The sequence below is a fragment of the Pantherophis guttatus genome, chromosome 6 (genome assembly GCF_059756535.1).
Source record: "Pantherophis guttatus breed Tessera chromosome 6, ASM5975653v1, whole genome shotgun sequence".
In the NCBI taxonomy this organism is placed as follows: domain Eukaryota; kingdom Metazoa; phylum Chordata; class Lepidosauria; order Squamata; family Colubridae; genus Pantherophis; species Pantherophis guttatus.
The window spans coordinates 44,245,001-44,265,364 of NC_142068.1; the positions used below are offsets into that span (position 1 = coordinate 44,245,001).

Sequence of the window (20,364 nt, forward strand, 5' to 3'; positions counted from 1 at the left end):
TGCTCATATGACTAGAGATTGGTGAATTTTTAAGCACAATTATCAGCTCACTTTGCACAATTAAATAAAAAGGAAATAACTTCCAGAGCGTGACCAGGGCCGGATTTTCCTATAGGCTAACTAGGCTTCAGCCTAGGGCCTCAAGATCAAGAGGGGCCTACATTCAAATTGTTAGCAAAATTAAAATTACACTTTCACTATAGGTGAAAGGGCCTCATAAGTGGAATAGCCTAGGGCCTCTTTTCATCTAAATCCGGCCCTGAGTGTGACTCTAAAAATATAGGAACATTGTTTTATATAGCTCAGGTGTTTAGTCTACCAAGAACTGCCTCCTCAGATTAGCAGAAATTTTCCAGCAGAGCTTTCCTCTCATTTAATCCCATCCCCTTTTTTTAAACAGGAGGTGCTAAAGACTGAAACTGGGACTTTTTGCATCCAAAGCAGGGGCTATTCTACTAAACTGTGTTCCCTTCGTCTTGTCTATAAGTTGATCCTTAAATATGAATTAGAAGATGAAAAAGTGTTTTATTTTCATTCATATCATTCCATCATTAGAGTTTAATCCTTAGAACTGCAACCCAAATATTATGCTGAAGTCAGTAACTGGCTTGTTTTAAAGATCCCAGGCTGATCTGCTTTGTTTAACAGGAAGAAGAGCTCTGATCATTGCACATGCCTCTTTTTCACATGCATCTTAAGGAGCCTATAAGAGGACCTGAGAGAGCATTCACAAGTGTAAAGGAAATATGGGACAGTTGCCAAGTGTGACAAAAATCATTCTCAAAAGGTTCTGAAAGGTTCAAGACCTCTCGTTTCCAAGGGGACACCATTAAGCAGAGAATAATTAAGCAACCATTATTTTATTTCATAGATAAATCAGAAGCCAGTACTTGTCTACTCTAAGCAGCAGAGTGCTTGAAAACAACAACCCAAAAGGTTACCATAGGCTATGAAACGAGATAGTCACTCTTGGGACATAACTTTTAAGACTGAATTAGGTTGGTTCTGTAAGAAAATAAAGTAAGAAAACTGAAGATTAGTGCTGGTCTTGTTTGAATTTCAGTGGATAATAATGCTGAAGAAAGACTCATAGAAGGACAAAGTTCTGGGAACCTTCACTCTTGGCACCAAAAGCTATTCTGAAAGGGCACAATGAATGAAGGAGGGCGGGAGCCATTTCCATTCTCGAAAGAGATGCATGAGGATGACCTTTTATTTTCCCTTTCACATGCATGCATTCCAGTTTGCACGTTCATTAATTTTCAGTGACGTAGTCCTAGCAGTAAACAGAAAAAAACCTTCCTAGGTTTCTAATAAAATCCAGGACATTTTAATGAAAACTCCGAGGCTCCAATCCTATAATTATTTACTCAGGATGAGGGTGCAATTTTAAGTAGACTTTACAGAACTGTGCTGTTAAAGCATTTATCCAGTTGACATTTCAGTGAGAACAACTGAAATCCATTTTGAAATTTAGCTCAAATGGAAGGGTGTATATTTAAAATGTACACGCAGAAAAAATGCATGAGGAAAAAATGCAATATAAACTTTATATATTTAATTTTGTCCCATATTCAGTCCTAAATACATATTTTATAAATTTTCAGAATTCAACAACATATTAAAAATAATAAAAATAATTTGTTTGCCAACAAATTTCTGTCCTCTAAGAGTATGAAATTTTATTTCAAATGAAAATTTCTTTTGAACATACTCCAATCCAGATTTTGATAAACCTCAAAAGTAGCAGAAATCTGAAGCTGTGGAACATTTACTAAATTCATCTCTATATGGTACTACTCTTCACTATTGATTGATGTTTGGTAAGATTTTGATAGGAAATTGGTTGTTTCTTAATTGTATTGAGATCATCCTACAGGTGCTAGTGAACAAAAGTTCAATTAACATTAACTTGCCACAAAATTTTGTATTGTGGTTTCAACAGTAATCAAAAATGTTTTCAACAAAAATACCAAATATGATCCAATTTAATTTGTGGTGTTTAAGAAATAATTCCATCTGAATTTCTTTTCTTTTTTATAGTTTATCAAGATATATAACACAGAGAAAAATGAAAATAATGGGAAAGTAAGGGAGAAAAAAGAGAAGGGGAAAAAGTGTAAGGGAAAAGGAAAAAAGGGGGGGGAAGCAGTGACTTCCAACTCTTTTTAGCACAGTAGAATAAGGTTATAACAAACAGCCTCAACTTTTTAACTTTTACATAATAATATATACTAGACATTTCTATAACAACAAATCTATCTAATCAGCAAAAACACCTGGATTTCTTAAATGAGTTTGGGGATTCTAAATAACCACATTCTGTTTAGATTGGAAGATATGCAGAGCAAAGTGTGGGAAAGATCCCTCTAGTGATGAACATAAAATTTTGTTGTCTGAAATGAAGTTAAATGTTGACTCTGTTAGAGCTCTAAATCCAGTGGCACTGAAACTTTATGACTTACTCATGACTTACTGACCATAAAGAGCTGGGATATAGATAGAGATTTAATTATATACTTTGTCTCTGTCCACCGCTCTGCCTGCCCTTTGTCTAAAAAGATTTTTAATTGAGGTCACTTCATTTAGCTTTTCTTCCCATGGATGCATACACACACAGAGCAGACTATCTCTGACTATCTAGTAGGACGGAACTAGCTAGATCCTTTTAATGCATTTCCAGCAAATAAATCTCTTTTCTATTACATTTTTTAAAAAATTGCTTCACTAATCCTTGCCCAGGTGTGATTATCCTTTTCAAGGATGTTCACAGGCACAATTCAATTCTTAAATTTAACAATAAGACCATATTGAAACACATTGCCCCATCTTCACCTTTCTCAAATATAAAGGTATTTTAAAAGATGAATAACAAATATTAATCAATCCCTAAGCATTTGGAAGATAAATTTCTTTCCATTTTTATATGATTACTCTCTTTGCTGAGCTCCAGGCTTAATAAAGCCAAACTTCAGAAAATGATAAATTCTGCATTTTTTGAATCATATTTACCTACTATATTTTACACAACTTTCAGCATTTCAACCAGCTCTGTAATGAATTATCTATCAGAAAGTTCTATCAGAGTATTATTCATGAACTATTTACCAAACAACTAGTCCCCAGTGATGAAAGGTTCCAAATAAAATTCTTTTTCTAAGATGTTAAGCACTTTCCACTGCCAAGCATTCCCAAGAAATTGCCAAATAATTATTCATAATAATAATAAATGCAAAAGCTCCTCTTGGCAGCAGACAAACTGAAGTGGACTGAATACACAGTCTGGTCTTCAACATTTTAGCTTTCTGGAAGAGTGCAGAAACAGGGTCAGAAGATTATTGTCTCCTTCTATATAATTCTGTATGTGACTATATTGCTGGCCAGTGGAAATGTCAGTTGCTGCTCTCTCGTTGGAACTCTACCATCTACTGTTTATTGCCAGGCAGCTGAACTCACACTTTCTGCTCATCATTCATTGCTTTCTTTCAAGTCTGCATTTAATAGACTGGGCATCAGATTCTAGAAGTTACAAAGGCCTATTCTGGCAAAGCTTTTTATAAAGCCCATCTGTAAAAGCTATTCAGATCAACTCTGTGTGATATATTTTAGACATATGGCTCAGAATAGTATGTTATGCATACATTCTTCTTTGCTTTCTTTTTTTCCCTTCCCTCCCACAGCACATTTAATACTGTGTTCTTTTTTTTAAAAAAAGGTATTCTACAGGTATAGCATTACCAATATAATTTGTTGCTTCTTTGATTGTTGATAAAAGAAGAAAGTGTCAAGGAATGAAATTTCTTTCTATTTGTTTATCACAGGATTGAAATTCAATTAGAATCAAATCTTTGGTTGCATTATTGTAACCCAATGAATGCCACAGATTAGGAAGAAAATGAATGGGATAAAGAATATATTAAGTTGGAAATGTTTTCAGTCCTTTTGGGAAACACTCCAAGTTCTCAATACTGTGCCTCACAAACACACAAATTAGTGCTTACTAGTATCCTGCTATAAACCAGAATATAGTTTGCAGGTGCTGGCACAGTTTATCATTGGTAATTTTTCTACCTAAGGTAGCAACATTTTTTCTTCTTTTGGAGAACAAATCTGTAGGTTCTTTATTGCCCACTTTAAGTGAGTCTGATAAGATGGAATACTGTAAAGATGTTGATTTAGCCAAAATGACAGCTATCAAATCAGAAATAAAAAGTAAAATAACAAAAGGAAGGAATAATTGAATGAATACCAAAAAAAGACCAAATTTAGTAATAATGGAAAATTGAAAAAGTACAGGATTTAACTAGAGTCAAGAAACATAAAGTTAAATTGTAAGTAAGCAATTCTTAGAAAATATCATGGAAATAATATAAAATATTAATAAAATTAGACCTAAAAAGGATATGTACCTATAACACCTAAGCATAGTCTTAATATTTTAGACATATATACATTTATACATACATACATATATACATACATAGCAACAGAATACTATAAACAAATATAGGACACATATGACGATTAAGTACAAAGGGCATAAAAATAAATGAAAGAATCATTGTATAATGATTTCCTGAAAGCTGCATATCAAGAGGCATATACTACAGTTAGATGAATAATATTTTTATATATGCAAGTAGTCATAGAACATAGAACATGGAACAATAGAGTTTGAAGTGACATTGGAATTCTCCTAGTCCAACCCCCTGTTCAAGCAGGAGATTATACCATTTCAGACTAGTGGTTGTCCAGTCTCTCTTTGAAATGGGACACTCACCACTTTTGAAGGCAAGTTTCTTCTTTACTTTACTTTACTTTTATTAGACTTCTATACCGCCCTTCTCCCAAAGGTCTCAGGGCGGTATACAGCCATATTAAAACACATAAAATTTACAAAATTTAAAAACCATTAAAATCAAATATACAAAAATTTGGCCCACAAATTAAAAACTGACATACACCCATTAAAATTCATATTCATGTTAGGCCAGCCCGGCTTGTTGAAACAAGACGGTCTTCAGGGCGTGGCGAAAGGTGCGCAGGTCGGGGATCATACGCACATCTAGGGGCAGCTCATTCCAGAGGGCTGGTGCCCCCACAGAGAAGGCTCTCCCCCTGGGCGTCACCAGTCGACATTGTTTGGCTGACGGCACCCTGAGGAGCCCCTCTCTGTGGGAGCGTATTGGCCGGTGGGAGGCTGTCGATGGCAGAAGGCGGTCTTGTATATACCCATTGGTTGATTGTTCTAACCATTAGGAATTGTCTCCTTAGATCTAAGTTGTTTCTCTCCTTGGTTAGTTTCCATCCTTGTTTCTTGTCTTGTATTTTTTTACAACCACAATTAAGCCCAAAATATACATTGCTAAGCAAGACAGTTATTAAGTGAATTTGTCCCACTCTATGACTTTTTTCCACAGTTTTTAAACGAATCACTTCAGTTGTTAGGTGAATTTGTTGTTTTTAAGGGAATCTGGCTTCCCCCATTGATTTTGCTTGTCAGATGTCAGCCGGGAAGGTTACAAATAGTGATCACATAACCCCAGAACAGTGCAACTGTCATAAATACATTCCAGTTGCCAAGCACCTGACTTTTGATCACATGACCATCGATCAATAAGAAGAGAAAATGAGAGACAATACCAGTGTTTCTTTTCAGATGGTTCAAGGATGTAAAATAATTTTGTTGAAAAATAAACACCGAAACCAGATTAGTTAAACTCATGGTGAGAGATTAAAAATCAAATACCATGGGAAAGCTTCATATTTAAGCATTTTAGAATAACAATCTAGGTTGATTGAATTTACATTTTTTAATTTTAAAACAAGATGTGTCATGTTTATTCAGAAAGGCTAGGTAAAAATATTACTGTGTAATATATGGTACCTTCCTTGCTGTAACAATTGAAGAAAGGAGTTGACAGTTTATACTTAATTTATCCAACTAGCTGATGCATGTAAAATGTTTGCATGAAGAAAATAATTTATTTTAGTTGCACTTTTGACTGCTAGAATTAGAAATAATTGAACATAATATTGTTTAAACTAGTTTTACTTGAAATTCCACATTTCATATTTGATTATAATTTCTCTTTCTCATCAGTTAGGAAAAGCTTCCCATTTCATTCAATGGGTTTCCATACTTTCAGGAACAATAATATTGTAGACATTCTCCACATTTTGCTTAATAATATTTTCATTTGAGATGATTATGTACTTAATTACTGATTGATTGTCCAATGAAAAGAAATTTTAATGAAGATTTGCATTCTTTTTTTTTTTTGTTAATGAACAATTTTAAAAACTCAGCACATCATACAATATATTATTTGGTAATATTTGCATTTGAAACACTTGCATTTACCTTCATTATAGAAGATAGAGGGCAAACCTAGATTTGTTCAGCAAAGGAATTTGAAGAACTGAGTCAAATAAAAAGATTAACAGGTTGTCAATTGTTTGGCAACTACATGAGAGCTTTTAAAAAACTAAAGTGTGAAATTGCAAAATTATATAATATGTATTTAAAGCTATGTATCCATCAGTGACTTAATAGGGTTCAGAGAGAACACAGACCATATTAAAATGCTATCCTCCATCCTTTCATTGGCAGAGAAGCATGCCAGGATAGATTACATCCCTATCAAAGGATGTTATTTTACCATAAGAATGTGGGCAGCAAGTGCTCCTAACCTTATCATTTGAATACAGGACAAATTAAGGAAAGATAGATTTCCCTGCCTTTGTTTCCCCTCTCACCAAGTGTCAATTTTAGTGAGAAAAAAACCCCACCAGTTGTAGCATTTAAAGTTTTGAGCACAATGGAACAATTGCAGGCTGGGGTGAAAAATGTAGGACTTTTGATGCTGCTTGAGTGGACAGATCACAGGCACATATCTATGACCTGTCATAGATAACTTTTGGTGCCACCTAGCTATCATAGTGATATTAGGGCAATTTTCATCATAACTGTTATATCATCCCACAATGATTGGATAACTCAAGAAGAAAGTGATGAAGCACACGGGAGGTAAGAAACGAGATCCCTCAATGCACTGGGCAAGAGAACTCCCTTCAGCTTCCTACCACAACCCTCTTCTACGCCTATTATACGAACTATTGGCCAGGCTATATTTGGACATGGATTTAGCACTCTTTCAAAAGATTAATTTCTAAATTAAATATGATAGATTCCACAAGGATTATAATGCAAGAGACAATCAAGACTTGGTCCATCAACATCATAAGAAATGGCAACTCTAGACAAACTTGGCTGATCTCAAAAAGCTATTAGGGTTGGCCCTAGGAAATATTTAGATAGGAGACCACTAAGAAATCTGAGGTATATAGGCCAACATGCACAGATACCAGAAGGCAGCATGGTAAAGTGCTGCATATTGTTACCAAGAAAACCCTGTGAATATGTGGGAAACCGTGTGAACATGTCCATATCAAGTTAATCTTAACTAAGCTAGTCATCCCCCTCTCCCTTTTTCTGCCACAGTAGGTTTAAACTTAAGTGTCTGGTACGCTGATTATCATGTTTGCTAAAACAATTTTAAGAATTGTTGTAGTTGTCTTACATTTCACTATCCATTCTGGAAATTAACATGGGATAGCTAGGATATTTCCAGTCACATTTTAAAAAGTCTCAACAGCTTTTATTAGGAATATTGATTTTAACTGGGTGCATTTTTGTCAGCCAGCAGAGGGCATTGTGGTCATATTTTTTACAAACAAAGTTCAGATTATTTATAATATTGGTAAATTTCAATAATTATATACTTTATCTAGGGCTTCTGTAATCTATAGGGCTAAACTGCTATTACTGATGTCCACATTTAATTTAAGAATTGGTGAATTGTTTTGTTTGCTTGTTAAGGAGTGATAAGTATAAATAACACTGCAGGATACTGTCTTTCTTTCTTGGATTGGGGAAAACCATTCCATATATTGAAAAAGTCTCAAAGAATTGGTACAGCAGCATCTAAAAGGATCTGAGAAACAAGGTAGGAGACAAAGTTCTTTTTCTTTTAGCATGAGAGACATATGACATCCCTAAAGCATGGAAAACTGCTTTTATCCTACCAAATAACTATTGACCTGAGTCCATTTTCTACAGCCCATCCTCCCATAATTATTGAAAACATCAGCACTGTTAACTGACATGTTGAGATGGGAAATACATGAAAATTGCAGTGTTGTAAGATATCAGAATTTAAAGAACACAGACAACTCAAAGCTCTCTCTCTCTCTCTCTCTCTCTCTCTCTCTCTCTCTCTCTCACACACACACACACACACACACACACACAAAACCTAATCCCATCTATATGTGTAACATCCTTGCAACCATTTTTACAACCCAAAACTACTATCTCACAATGAGGTGATTCTTAGTCACAAAAATGTATGTTCTTCTAAAACATGTCAACTTCCAACAATTAAGAATCCTATACAAGTGGGAGAGGAGCTGTAAATAAACACATCTTGCTTGTACACAGTATATACTACCACAAAGAAAAGACCAGTAACTTACTACAGAAACAATATGTAAGGAATGGGTTTTTTTTACAGGAAATTTGTTTTTTGTTTTTTGTTTTTTGTTATTTTCATCAAGATACAAAAAATCTCTTGACCAAGTTATGGTTGTGAACAATGTAGGAATCTGCATCTCTGAAATTGAATTAGCACAGCACTATGGGCAGCAAAGTGGAGGCCATTTACTTTTAACTGCTTAATAAATGGCATACTATATTTATGTACCAGGCCACTGTTTAATATGCTGACCAATTTTTAGCTGAAGACTGCAGGGCTAGTGGAGAATCAAAGCAGGAACAGAGAAATAGAATACTTATGTATCTGCAACCTCCTAAAGCTTGCCTTAACAGACCTATCAGCTGCCTCTTGTTTTCCCTCTTTAGCATGCAAACTATGCCCTAGTGATGATAAGAAAAGTAATTGTGTGATTCAGGCCAGCCACATGATTCACTCAAAATATATTAATATGGGGACATGGAGACTGACATTTGAAAAACACTTGGAATTTATTGCAGCTTCTATTGTTCAACTAAGATCCAACTCTTTTCATTTACTTAGGGCTTGAGTTCACACTGACTTTTAGACACTGCAGTTTCAGAGATTATCTCTTTCTCAGAAAAAAAGCAATAAATCAATTTGTTGCCAGTGAGAATTGTTCAATGACCCACTGCATTCTTTGAAAAAAAAGCAATAAATCAATTTGTTGCCAGTGAGAATTGTCCAATGACCCACTGCATTCTTTGAAATAAAAAACATATTTATTTCAAATCCAAATTACTCTATCAATAATAGGAACAACCCTGACATTTTTATGATCAGAATTGTCTAGATCAAATTTCACAAGACAAAAATATTGTTTCCTAGTATTGTTATGAACCCTTTTCTTGTGCCACATGTAGCTATTATATTTAACCTATGGCAGTGAGGAGCACAGGAGCCTGGCTTCTAGAGAAACCATACAGAGACAGAAAGCTGCATGGAACACAAAACAGGTTAGGGTTGAATAGTTTTAGTCCCAGTAGTATCTCAAATAAGTATCTGCTAGAACAGATAAGTTGTGTGCAATGTCTAGTTCTCTTATTATTATTCTTTTTTTTAAAAAAAAGTCGGAATTGTACTGGTTATTCTTGTTAGTGTTGGATGTTTGCTTCCTATCTCATGCACATTCTCATTCTCTCTCTTTCTGTGGTACTAAAGTATATTTTGCATTAGGGGCAGCTTTACCCCCAACTTTTCTTTGTTGCTAGAACAACATACCAATCTGTGGCCTCAGTGAGCTACAGCTGAATGGAGTTTGCTACAAGTTTTGTTTTCATGCTGAACAGAAAAGGCCTCGTGGGAGGTACATTTGTATGAGTGCATGCGCAGTAATGCATGTGATTAGAAGAGAAGAGTAAAGAATGAGAAGTGCATAGTGAGCAACTTTTAAAGCATTCAATGACTGCATAATGAGCAACCATCTCTGCTGAATATTGATTAGTCAGTTCTGGCAAGGTCTTGCTTTTGGGGGGGGGGTCAGGGCTCCTGCCAGCTGCTTTGTGTAAAGGCAAAGTAGAGAAAAGATGTAAACTCCAGAATGCTTGTTGACTTATTGTTTCTGTTTTTCTAATTGGAGAGAGACATTTGGGGGCCATGTTACATGAGACAGAAAAGTGTGGATGCTAAATTGAAAATATAATTGGAGCACTGACTGCTAATGTATTTGCCAATTTGTTATTATCATTTTCTTTTTAAAAAATTATACTGTCACTCTCAAAACTTGTTTTGTTTGGAAATACAATCGTCTAATGGAAAATAATTGACTTTTACTATGGATTTCATAGAATACTAATTTTGTGAGTTTAAATAATAAAATGTTTAACCATGCTCAGAAGTAATTTGAATGAATTTAATAGAGTTTACTCAAATAAGTAGTAAGTAGAGGCTGGCAGTGAAGCCTCACCAATGACTTTTTCTTTCTAAATTCTATTCAATCTACTGCTGCAACTAGTATTGATGTAGTAGTTTTCTCTGTCCCCAGTGCTTTAAGAGCTACAAAGTATATTGATGATTTCTATTTCTGGTTAAGCAGCACATGTTAAAACAAAGTAATCTAAGAATGTTTTCAATAAACTATGTGTTTAGATTGTTGTTATCTGTTAGTCATACTTAAGGAATAATGTTGAAATAGGTTAATAGTTAATGAATAATTATTGGGTGTCATTTGGTAATTGATATGAAATCCTACCTTTTGAATGGCTGGGTATCTTTTTTCCCAGGCTGTCTGTCAAGATACAAATACCAAAAGTTAGAAAGGGAGAAAGGAACCAGCACAAACAACTCACGTCCAGCCCATTCATCTCTGGTGCTCTACCTTTTCTGAGTTCAGTAGAATCACCCATGGAATAAACCTGTCCCTCTGTATGTTCTCCAAATAAGAACAACGGAAAATTCCTAAAAGCATGCTGGTTTTGCATTTCTTTTTTTCAAAGAATTTCTCCATTCTAGGCCGAGGATGGAGGCTGTATACAAAGGCCCTTCATTCAGACCCATTGTGTGAGAAATAATTATGCTGCATGTTCTTTGTAACCATACATATTTGAAGTCACATTGCAAGAGGCTCCTTCTCACTGCCTACTTGTTTTTTTTAACAGAATAGAAAGAGATGGAAGAGTTACAGATGCTTGGGACAGAAAAATAAATCTCCTCCAAGTTTCTCCTGAAGTAGCCCCAAATGCTTAAAAATGGCAGGGGATACTGATAAATGGAGGAATGCAAAACATTTTGTATGTGTTATTGGTAAAGTGCACAGGCACAACTAAGACTGAATATCTGTCACAGTATAGGTGTGGCTTCCTCCTCTAACTCTCTGAACCCCTGAACTTGTGTCATCACTGTGGCATATTTTAACAACTACTTTAGCCTCAACTCTGTTACCAAAGTTTTGATAGTGTATCTTCTATTTCACTCTCCTTCCCCACTTATGCTAGATGTTAGCTTAATGGACAGAGAATATAGTCTGCTGTATTCTAGGTTCAAAAATTAATGCTACGGAAAGCTGGCCAGGCAAAAGACAAGAGGCGAGTGTATTGAGAGAGGGAATTTGAATGAACTATCTTTGGAGAGGTGTAGGAGTCGATTGAGTAAAGAAGAGAGCATACAACAGGTTCTGTCATCCTAATGCAGTTTGGATTAATCAAATAACAAGACACCAGTGCTTGCGTGAACTGCCTGTGGCTGGTGGGAACTGTAGCCTTCTCAGATTGGGGAAGATTATTGAATAGCAAATACAGAATAAAATAAGAATAAAATTATTTTTAGTTCTTATAAATGGTGATTGGATGCAAACAGGCCCTAGAAGGTCTGGTAGATTTTCAAGTATGATTTAATAACTACTATATTTCTTGCCATTAATAGAATATATTCATAACACTCAGCCCAGACTTACTTGTTTTTTACAAGCGTGACCTGTTAATGAGATGTTGTCATCTTTTTAAAGTGTGTAGCATAGGTCCACTACTCAGCAGCATTTCTCCCAGTTCAAGATGGGAGAACAATGAGAATTGATGTGTTTTAAAATGAAAGAATATTTCTACACTCTCTCTTAAACACAACCGCCTACCAGTGCAAAATCCATCACTGAAGAGAATCCATTTTGTCCTAACATAAATCATATCTGAACATTACGAAGAATATGAGAGGAATGGTCTGTAATTTGATGTATGTATGTATGTCTGTATGTATGTATGTCTGTATGTATGTATGTGTGTATGCATGCATGTATGTATGTATGTAATACGAAACATCTGTTTCTAATTTTGTTATTCCTGAAAATGTGGTAGTGTCTATAATTTTCACATAATCTGGGTAAAGAGGAATTACACTAAACAATTGTTCTTGAATTGAACTTTCAGGATGAAAGATGCAATTCTAGTAACCATTTAATTTTCATGCAATCAAAACTGCTTTTTTGAGCAGTATATAATTTTATATACTTTAAATTTGCTGGCCTACATATCTTATCACTTCAATTTTGAATAAAATTCATATGGACTGAGGAACTTATCCTTACTTTAGAATGATAGAAAAGACCCACAGATTGTGAAAAAGTAACATTTCTGATTATCATCAGTTTTTCTACATGTCAAAGAAATTAAACTACTACTAGAATTTTACAAAGCAATGAGATGATATGTTAAAGTGTTTTCTAAATTAGCTTTAGAACATAAATTATTGTAGACATCTTTTTTAACTTTAACCCTTTCAACAAAACCTCTCACACCCATCTCAAAAATGGAATAATAAAAGTCATACAGATATTTGATCAAATATTCTATAAAATGTGGCTACATTGTATTATGTTGCTGTTTCAAATCAGTTTCAGTAAGTGCATTTTGATTTTTTACCAGTAATGCAAATATCAAAATGTTATTTGAAATAGATATGTCTTTTTAAAATAAATATGTATAACCTTAAGCACATATTTAAAAATCTCCCATCAAATTCCAAAGACCCTTCTCCCAGTTGTTATAGGAAGACAAATTAATGCCCCTGTTTCATAATCATTTTGTCTTTTTATATTTTATATCCCCTGTTCCAATTAGTTTTAGAGATTAGAGAAACATGGTTTAAACTAGAAATGTTTTGAGAAGTCAGTGTCAAGTGATATTCTAGATCAACCAAAACTGTTGCACTATTATTAGTGTTTTGCATAATTTTCCTCACTGCTTTAAATAAACAAAAGCATATTTTTCATTCCTTACAAGTAGTTTTCTTCAGTGTCAACTAGTAAGAAAGTTGATGGGGAGAAAGTGCAAATTAGTGTGAGAAGATCTAAGGAAACAGAAGTGCTGCCTCCCAATGTTAGTATTTGAATGCTTCTCCATCTGTCACTGAAAGAAGGAGCAGGTACTTTTAGACTCTGGATTTAATGGTTTTGCCGGAGGCCGAGGAGAAACATTTTAGATTATCATGTGCCTTATTTCCCTGGGGAAAATCCAACTAATATTTCTTTTATCCCCATTCCTTGATTCCATGTTTTACAACTGCTTCTACATTCCTGAAATGTTAGACCAGCAAATAAAACAAATTTAAAAACATGTTTGGCTGCCCAGTCTTAAAAAAACAAAAACAAAGAAAAATATTCTGCATATGTGTAGCATCATATTTGAAATCATTACACTATAATGTTTCCAAGAATAAAATATATCCTGTTTCTGGTGATTTGATGCCAAATGGAATTGTTTAGCAATAAACATTCAAGGAAAACGGATGCTCTATTGCCAACAGCGTGGCCATCCATAGTCTTGCTGTGCCTATGTCTGTCCAGAAGCTGACACGGTCTCTGATGCTACTTCCTCACCTAGCAACCTTCCCCATGTTGCCTTTGCTAATGTGGACTTTCCCCCTAGCTATATTACTGAAATCCATCTCTTACCTTACAGAGTTTCAAGATTAGCCAGCACACCAGATATGCTGTCAGGGTAAATTTTGCCTTCATATATCTCTCAGGTAAACAGCTAAGATACATTTGTACAAAATCCACATCATCGTCCACCCTGGCTTCACTGCTGCCTGCACCAGCAAAAGCCTCCTCTTGCCTTCTTTGATGTCCCCCTGATGCATTCAGAAACTTGTTGAACTCCATCTTATCAACTATTCCTCAGTCTTTCACAAAGCCACCAGCAAGAGAGAGAGTCCTTTGTTTCGAGGCAGCAGTTAACTCTTCCTGGCCATCGCACGATTTGGCCTCTGCAATCAACACAGTGCTGATGATGCTGGAACAAAACTTCTTAGGTTAAAACTGTTTTGGCTGGTTGCCTTTCTGTTATTGAAAAACCTCTTGGAAATGTGTGTTCAGCTACAAGATAAATATAGCACTGCCCAGAGAGTGTCAGCACAAGAATACTTCTGTGGTTGCCAAGACTGAAAAGAAAGATTCCATTTAGTCAAAGTGCAAGCCCCAGCTCCCCTCCCGCCCCACATCACTGCCCCCTTGTTCTTATTAGGAAGTGAATAAAAGAAAAAGTGATGATCTATCAAAACTCTCTGGACCAGTTTTGTTTCCCCAAATGAAGTTCCAGTTCGGGAAAGAATATCATCCTTGTGGGGAAGGATGCATTTTTGTGCTGCAAGGATTTTTTGTTGTTTTTCTTATTTCTCCCCAACTGCAATAATTTGCTGTTTGTTATGGGAACACTTGCTACAGATTTCAAAAGAACATATTATTGATGTTCTACATTCTGAGCACTAGTAGACAGACAATGAAGGCCAAATCTTTGAATCTTATTTTTTCCTAATTTTTCATATAGTAATTTAACAGGCTGTATTTCAACATTCTCACTTCCTTCTACAATGCCCAAGTTCTTATCTGAAATTTATATTTCCAGATTTCTACCTCCAAGCACTAAAGGATTGAAGCTAAAATTCTCCTGATCACATATGTTATCTTTGGTCAAACATGTATTTACCAGTCTTTGTGAAGTTCTTGGTAGCAATTCCATAAACCTAATTTATCCTGCCATTTGCTTATCCAGTTCTTGACCTTGTGTATTCTCTCTCTTTCATGAAGGTTTTTTCCATGAACTGGAAATATAAAGCAAGACACCAAAGCCCCCAAAGTTTTGAACTTCTTTCCTAGATCTTCAAAGACCATAGAGACATGATTATAGCTATTCCTAATAATATCATTTGCTCCACATGAATTAAGGGGAAAGAATAATTGTTATTAGATTTAATAAGAACTTTGAAGTTCTCATATCTTTGATTACTATACCTGAAAGAGAATACATTTCATAAGCTAACAAGTGTAGTTGTTTCGATTTATCATAATAAAGGATTACCAGTTACACAAATTTTCATTTTACTACATCCTTCTGGCCTTTAAGAGTCTAGTACCTTCTTTACTTTTACTTTTTTGTTCTCTTGAAGACTCACAGCCTGTTTCTTCTGTGAGGACTTGGAAACTGTTTAGGTTCCTCCTTTATTTGATTCTTTTCCCTAAGGAGAATTCCTTCTTTGTCAATTCCTCTTTGATGGAATAAATTATATAACATTTGCTGATGTGATCTTTTACTTTTTCTTGGAAGAATACAAGCTTGCACATATTTGGAAATATATGGCCAGTACTTCTTGGGCACAAATACAGATATGTGATAAGCATTGCGAGCTTTGATTCTCCTTTCTTCTTTGCTTTGGTTGCTTCAGATTTGATTCTTCAGATTCTCTCATTAGGTGCTTTTTTCTGATACATTATAAAGCTTTCTGGTTAAGCAAATACTCACTGTTTCATTTCAGTGGAAAATTTGTCACATTCCCGCACTGAATTACAGAGGCACACTCTTCTTGTTCCATTTATTATCTTCAGTGATGCCTCTCTTTTTTTTGATAATGAGGTTATAATGATGCAAAATAATATATTTCATTCCTCTCTCATTCCTTTCAACTGGTTACCATCAACTGATTGCTTGAATGTGGTTTTCTTTTCAAGTGAATGCCATCTTCCACGCCAATTGCATGGATTTGTGGGACAGAATTGCTGCAGCCATTATTATCAAGCTAGATGAGGTTATAAACAAAACACAAAAGAGGAGTTGCAGTTACAAGCTCCAAATTCTTGATACTTTAATTCCCATGATAGCATTCTCATAGAATGTTTTTCTATACTGATGGCTTTTCTAACAATTTCATGTAGCTTGTTTTTCCTATTTACTAATATATATATTATGCTTTGGCCACCTAATGAGAAGGAAGGGGTCACTGGAGAAGACCCTAATGCTGGGAACGATTGAGGGGAAAAGAAGAAGAGAACGACAGAGAATGAGATGGCTGGATGGAGTCACTGAAGTCACTGAAGCAGTAGGCATGAGCTTAAGTGGACTCCGGGGGATGGTAGAGGACAGGAAGGCCTGGAGGAACGTTGTCCATGGGGTCACAATGGGTCAGACACGACTTTGCAACTAACAACAACAACAATATTATGCTGAAGACATTAAGATAATCAAATTGAAGAATAGCATTATCAAAGAATAGGCAGATATAGATATAGTTAAGTGTATTATTAGAACCATAGACTAGATTCCCACTTTGTGCTAAACCATAATTTGTTGGATAGTTATTTAGATTCACACAATATGCTTAACCCTAAGCCATATCATAAAAGACTCTGGATTCACACATAATACTAATTCAAAGTCAAAAAGTAACATTTAGACATCAAATTTAGACATCTCAAAGAAAGTTATGAAATGTAAGTTCATACATCTTGTTAATACATTATTTGGTGTCCTTGCTTTTGAATTAAGATTGGTTGAAACCAATGATGGGGTTCAGCCAGTTCGCACCACTACGGGAGAACCGGTTGTTAACTTTCTGAGCAGTTTGGTGAACTGGTTGTTGGAAGAAATTATTAGGGCAGAGAACTGATTGTTAAATTACTTGAATCCCACCATTGGTTGAAACTGTAGTTTGTATTAAATTTAAATTTATTGACAAAGAAATAAAGGGAGACTAGTATAGCTATTTCAAGCTTTTGGGCTCTCATCAGCTAGCCATACCCTTCTGGGATCCCTTCTGGGAACTAAAAAGCTTGAAATAGCTGTAGTAGCCACCCTTTATTTATCTGATAGTAAATTTAAATTTAACACAAAATAGTTTGCCATGGAATCAATTGCCTGTGAAGGCTCCTGGATTGGAGCTGAAAGGCGAAAGTGGAAGCAGTATGCTCCGTTCCATATTTGGGTAGACCAGGTTGCCCTGATAGACAGTTCTCACTGAAAAAACACTTTTGTAAATCTATGATTTATGGCTTAATAGTAATCATTCATGGATGATTTACATAAGCAACCATTGGTAAAAGAAATCAAGAATTAGTATGTTGTAAACCCAGCCATTGAATGTGGCATCTTATATTCCCTATTTCTCCAATATGGTGTCCTCAAAAAGTTATCAACATTTCAAATAAGCATAGCCAGATGAGCATCCTGGAATGGTAGGATGGGAAGCATAATCCAACAAACCTGGAGAGGATCAAAATTAGATTAGAATATTAGAAAAGTTATTCTATTCAGTGGTGAAGAAAGGTACTACTAAGCAAGTATGACAAAAAAGCTACAGATACACTGAGGAAATGAATCATCCATTTATTTGTTAAAAACATATCATAAAAAACATATTCAAACATAGTTCAAAATTATAAAATAATACAGGCCTTCAAATTATTGCTACAAATGTACCAATGAATTTATTGTGTAGATACTTATATACATAATACAGTACATTGTGTAGAGACAAAGATTCAAGTATGGAGTCTTCAAAATATTTGTTTTGGTTTTTTTATGTTAGAATTAATTAAATGCAAGGCAAATCTAATACCATAAGCAACTGTAAAGCATTTAATTTAATTAATGAAATGATTCAAAATACATCAAATGTCATTTAACTAAAATGTTTTGTTAAAATTGTGCTGGGAGATAATATAGAATAATGTCTAGCATGCATATAAAATCATGCTGGTTCATGCAAATAAACACATTCAGCCCATCCTTTATTTATTTTATCATTGGTCTGACCTTAAAAGTAAAACAGATTCACATCATCCCTATCACCTCTCCTTTTCTGAAACACAGTTCATTCTAAAGTTAAACTCCTTTGTATTCCTTTTGTTGGATATTAGTTATGGCCATTTTTATTATGCTGATATTTGAACTAAGTTTTCCAAAAACTTGAGTTTTATAAATCAAAGCAATGCAAAATTTGTCATCTTTTATTTGAGCACATGCCATCAGAGCAGAATTTGGAACCAAAAGTCCAATATTTCAACTAACAGAAAAAGCAGAAGACTCCTTAAATACTGCAGGCATGATTTGTCACATTTTCAAGCATATTAAGTAATACAGTTTGCTATCTAAACATATAGTATTACAACCAAAATCTAAAGGTATTGAATTGTATCATTTGATTCTTATTATTGAGTGAATAATAAGAGATATAACAATTATTACAGGAGAGTAAGTTTTGCAAGCAAAATATGTAAGATTTAAAGGTTAGCTCAATATATCAGAGTTTACTAATGAGCATTTTGGCTCTACACATTTGCTAACAATTGAAGCAAGAAGTGCTAGAATAAAGTACCCACTAATGAACAATATTTAAAGTAACTGTTAATGTTTTATATAAATATCCATACATTTAAGAATATTGTTTGATGAAAGATGGACACAACTTATCACATTCTTAGTCCTTTGTCCTTTATCATGGCTAAAGTTGTGGCTATGATGATGGGCTGAAAATCTGTGAGAGATTATTTACATAATTTATGTTGACAAATTCAAGTTCATGCAGAAAATGTGAACACATTATAGTATAATCTATATCTTCAAAAGGTAATAACAGCTCAACAATTCTCCTTCTTTCCCATATATAAGTGTGTGTGTGTGTGTGTGTGTGCGCGCGCGCACACACGCATCATGTATTATTGTTCTTCATATGGAAATGGCAGAGAATCCAATTCTAATATTGCCCTGGTATCTTTGTGTTTGTCCTAACTATAGCTCATTGTACTTTTGAAACTGCACAAATTTTGATATTATCAAAATACAGATTATACTATTACAAAAAAACAGAATTAATTAATTATTGGGATATACATAGTAAAAGGGCTGGACTTTTGTGACATAAGTCCAGCCCTTTTTTATGGATGGTACCAATAATTAACTTATTTCACAATGTTGTGAACCTGACAGCAAACCTAGTAAGTGTAAATCTTTTCGGTTCTCATGGCCTCACTAGATATTCTATGTGAATAGGGAGGGAGGAAGGGAGGGAGAGAAGAAGGAAGGGAGAGAGAGAGGGAGGGAGGGAGAGAGAGAGAGAGAGAGAGAATTGCAGTTCCCAAAAATAATTGTTTACTGTTAAAAATTGTATTGGAATAAGGAGAACCTGTCAATAATAATTTGGAAAGACCAATCAATGACAAAATTAACAATAGAGATTCAGAATGAAAGTTTGGCTAAATTTAAGCAAGAAAAGGTACTCTATATTATCATATGACATATGGTTTTTAAGAGGGAAGTAGCTAACAGTAACTAGGAAAATTTCAGTGTTTCTAAAGATGTTAATGCATCTTTAGAAAAAATTGAATGAAAAAAAATGAAAAAAATTTAAAACTATCTAGTTTAGGAACACTTTTTACTTATTGTTCTTTCTTTTTTATTTTTTTTTTTATTTTTTTCCCTTTAAATTATTATGTGCATCTATTTTTAGAACAATGACAAATAGTGATGATATCAATATTAATATTATGTTTACAGTTATATAGATATTTCTTTTTATTTCTCAAAATGATGTAATGAACTTAACTTTATATATTTATTTAATAAATGAATAAAACAATAAGTTTTAAATTTTATAATAATTGTAAATTCTTTAGGTATTTATTGATATTTTATACTTTATCCATTATGTCTCTTTTAATTTTTATGTAGCTATTTATTCTATCCTTTTAAATGTTTTAATAAAGAATAAATATATAATTTTTTTAAAATAATGTAGGTATCTTATCATGCCTCAGTGGTTTTGACCATAATAAATAATAAATAATAAAGTGGTTTTAACACTTTAATATAAACTAATTTCATCCTGTCATAACCAAAATTGTTTGGAATAATAGTTAGGAGTGGATTAGGATTAGGATGATTCAAATTCAAATCCCTACTTAGTAAACATCCCACAGCCTCAGATACATCATCATATGGGCTGTTTTGAAGATAAAATTGAAGAAGACAATATCACTTTGGGCTTCTGGAGAAAAGTGTTCCTTTCTTACTACATTTTTCAAGATTGGTTA

General features: G+C 34.3%; 1 protein-coding gene and 1 long non-coding RNA gene across 3 annotated transcripts in view; one reads left to right on the forward strand and one right to left on the reverse strand.

The window, feature by feature from the left end:
- Window positions 1–14,510, reverse strand: part of ARHGEF4 (Rho guanine nucleotide exchange factor 4) — a 180,322-nt gene extending 165,812 nt beyond the window's left edge. For both annotated transcript variants that reach the window (XM_034439791.3, XM_034439789.3), the window contains exons 1-2: window positions 13,957–14,510; window positions 10,768–10,803 (exon numbers count right to left, since the gene is read on the reverse strand). In XM_034439791.3, the coding sequence (XP_034295682.2) occupies window positions 10,768–10,803; window positions 13,957–14,166 (246 nt within the window). In that variant the 5' untranslated portion in view covers window positions 14,167–14,510. The remainder of the gene's footprint in view (window positions 1–10,767; window positions 10,804–13,956) is intronic.
- LOC117678560 (uncharacterized) overlaps window positions 7,880–20,364 on the forward strand; it is a 62,725-nt gene continuing 50,240 nt past the window's right edge. Inside the window, exons 1-2 of the long non-coding RNA XR_015728620.1 lie at window positions 7,880–8,009; window positions 9,440–9,532. This is a non-coding gene — a long non-coding RNA (uncharacterized LOC117678560). The remainder of the gene's footprint in view (window positions 8,010–9,439; window positions 9,533–20,364) is intronic.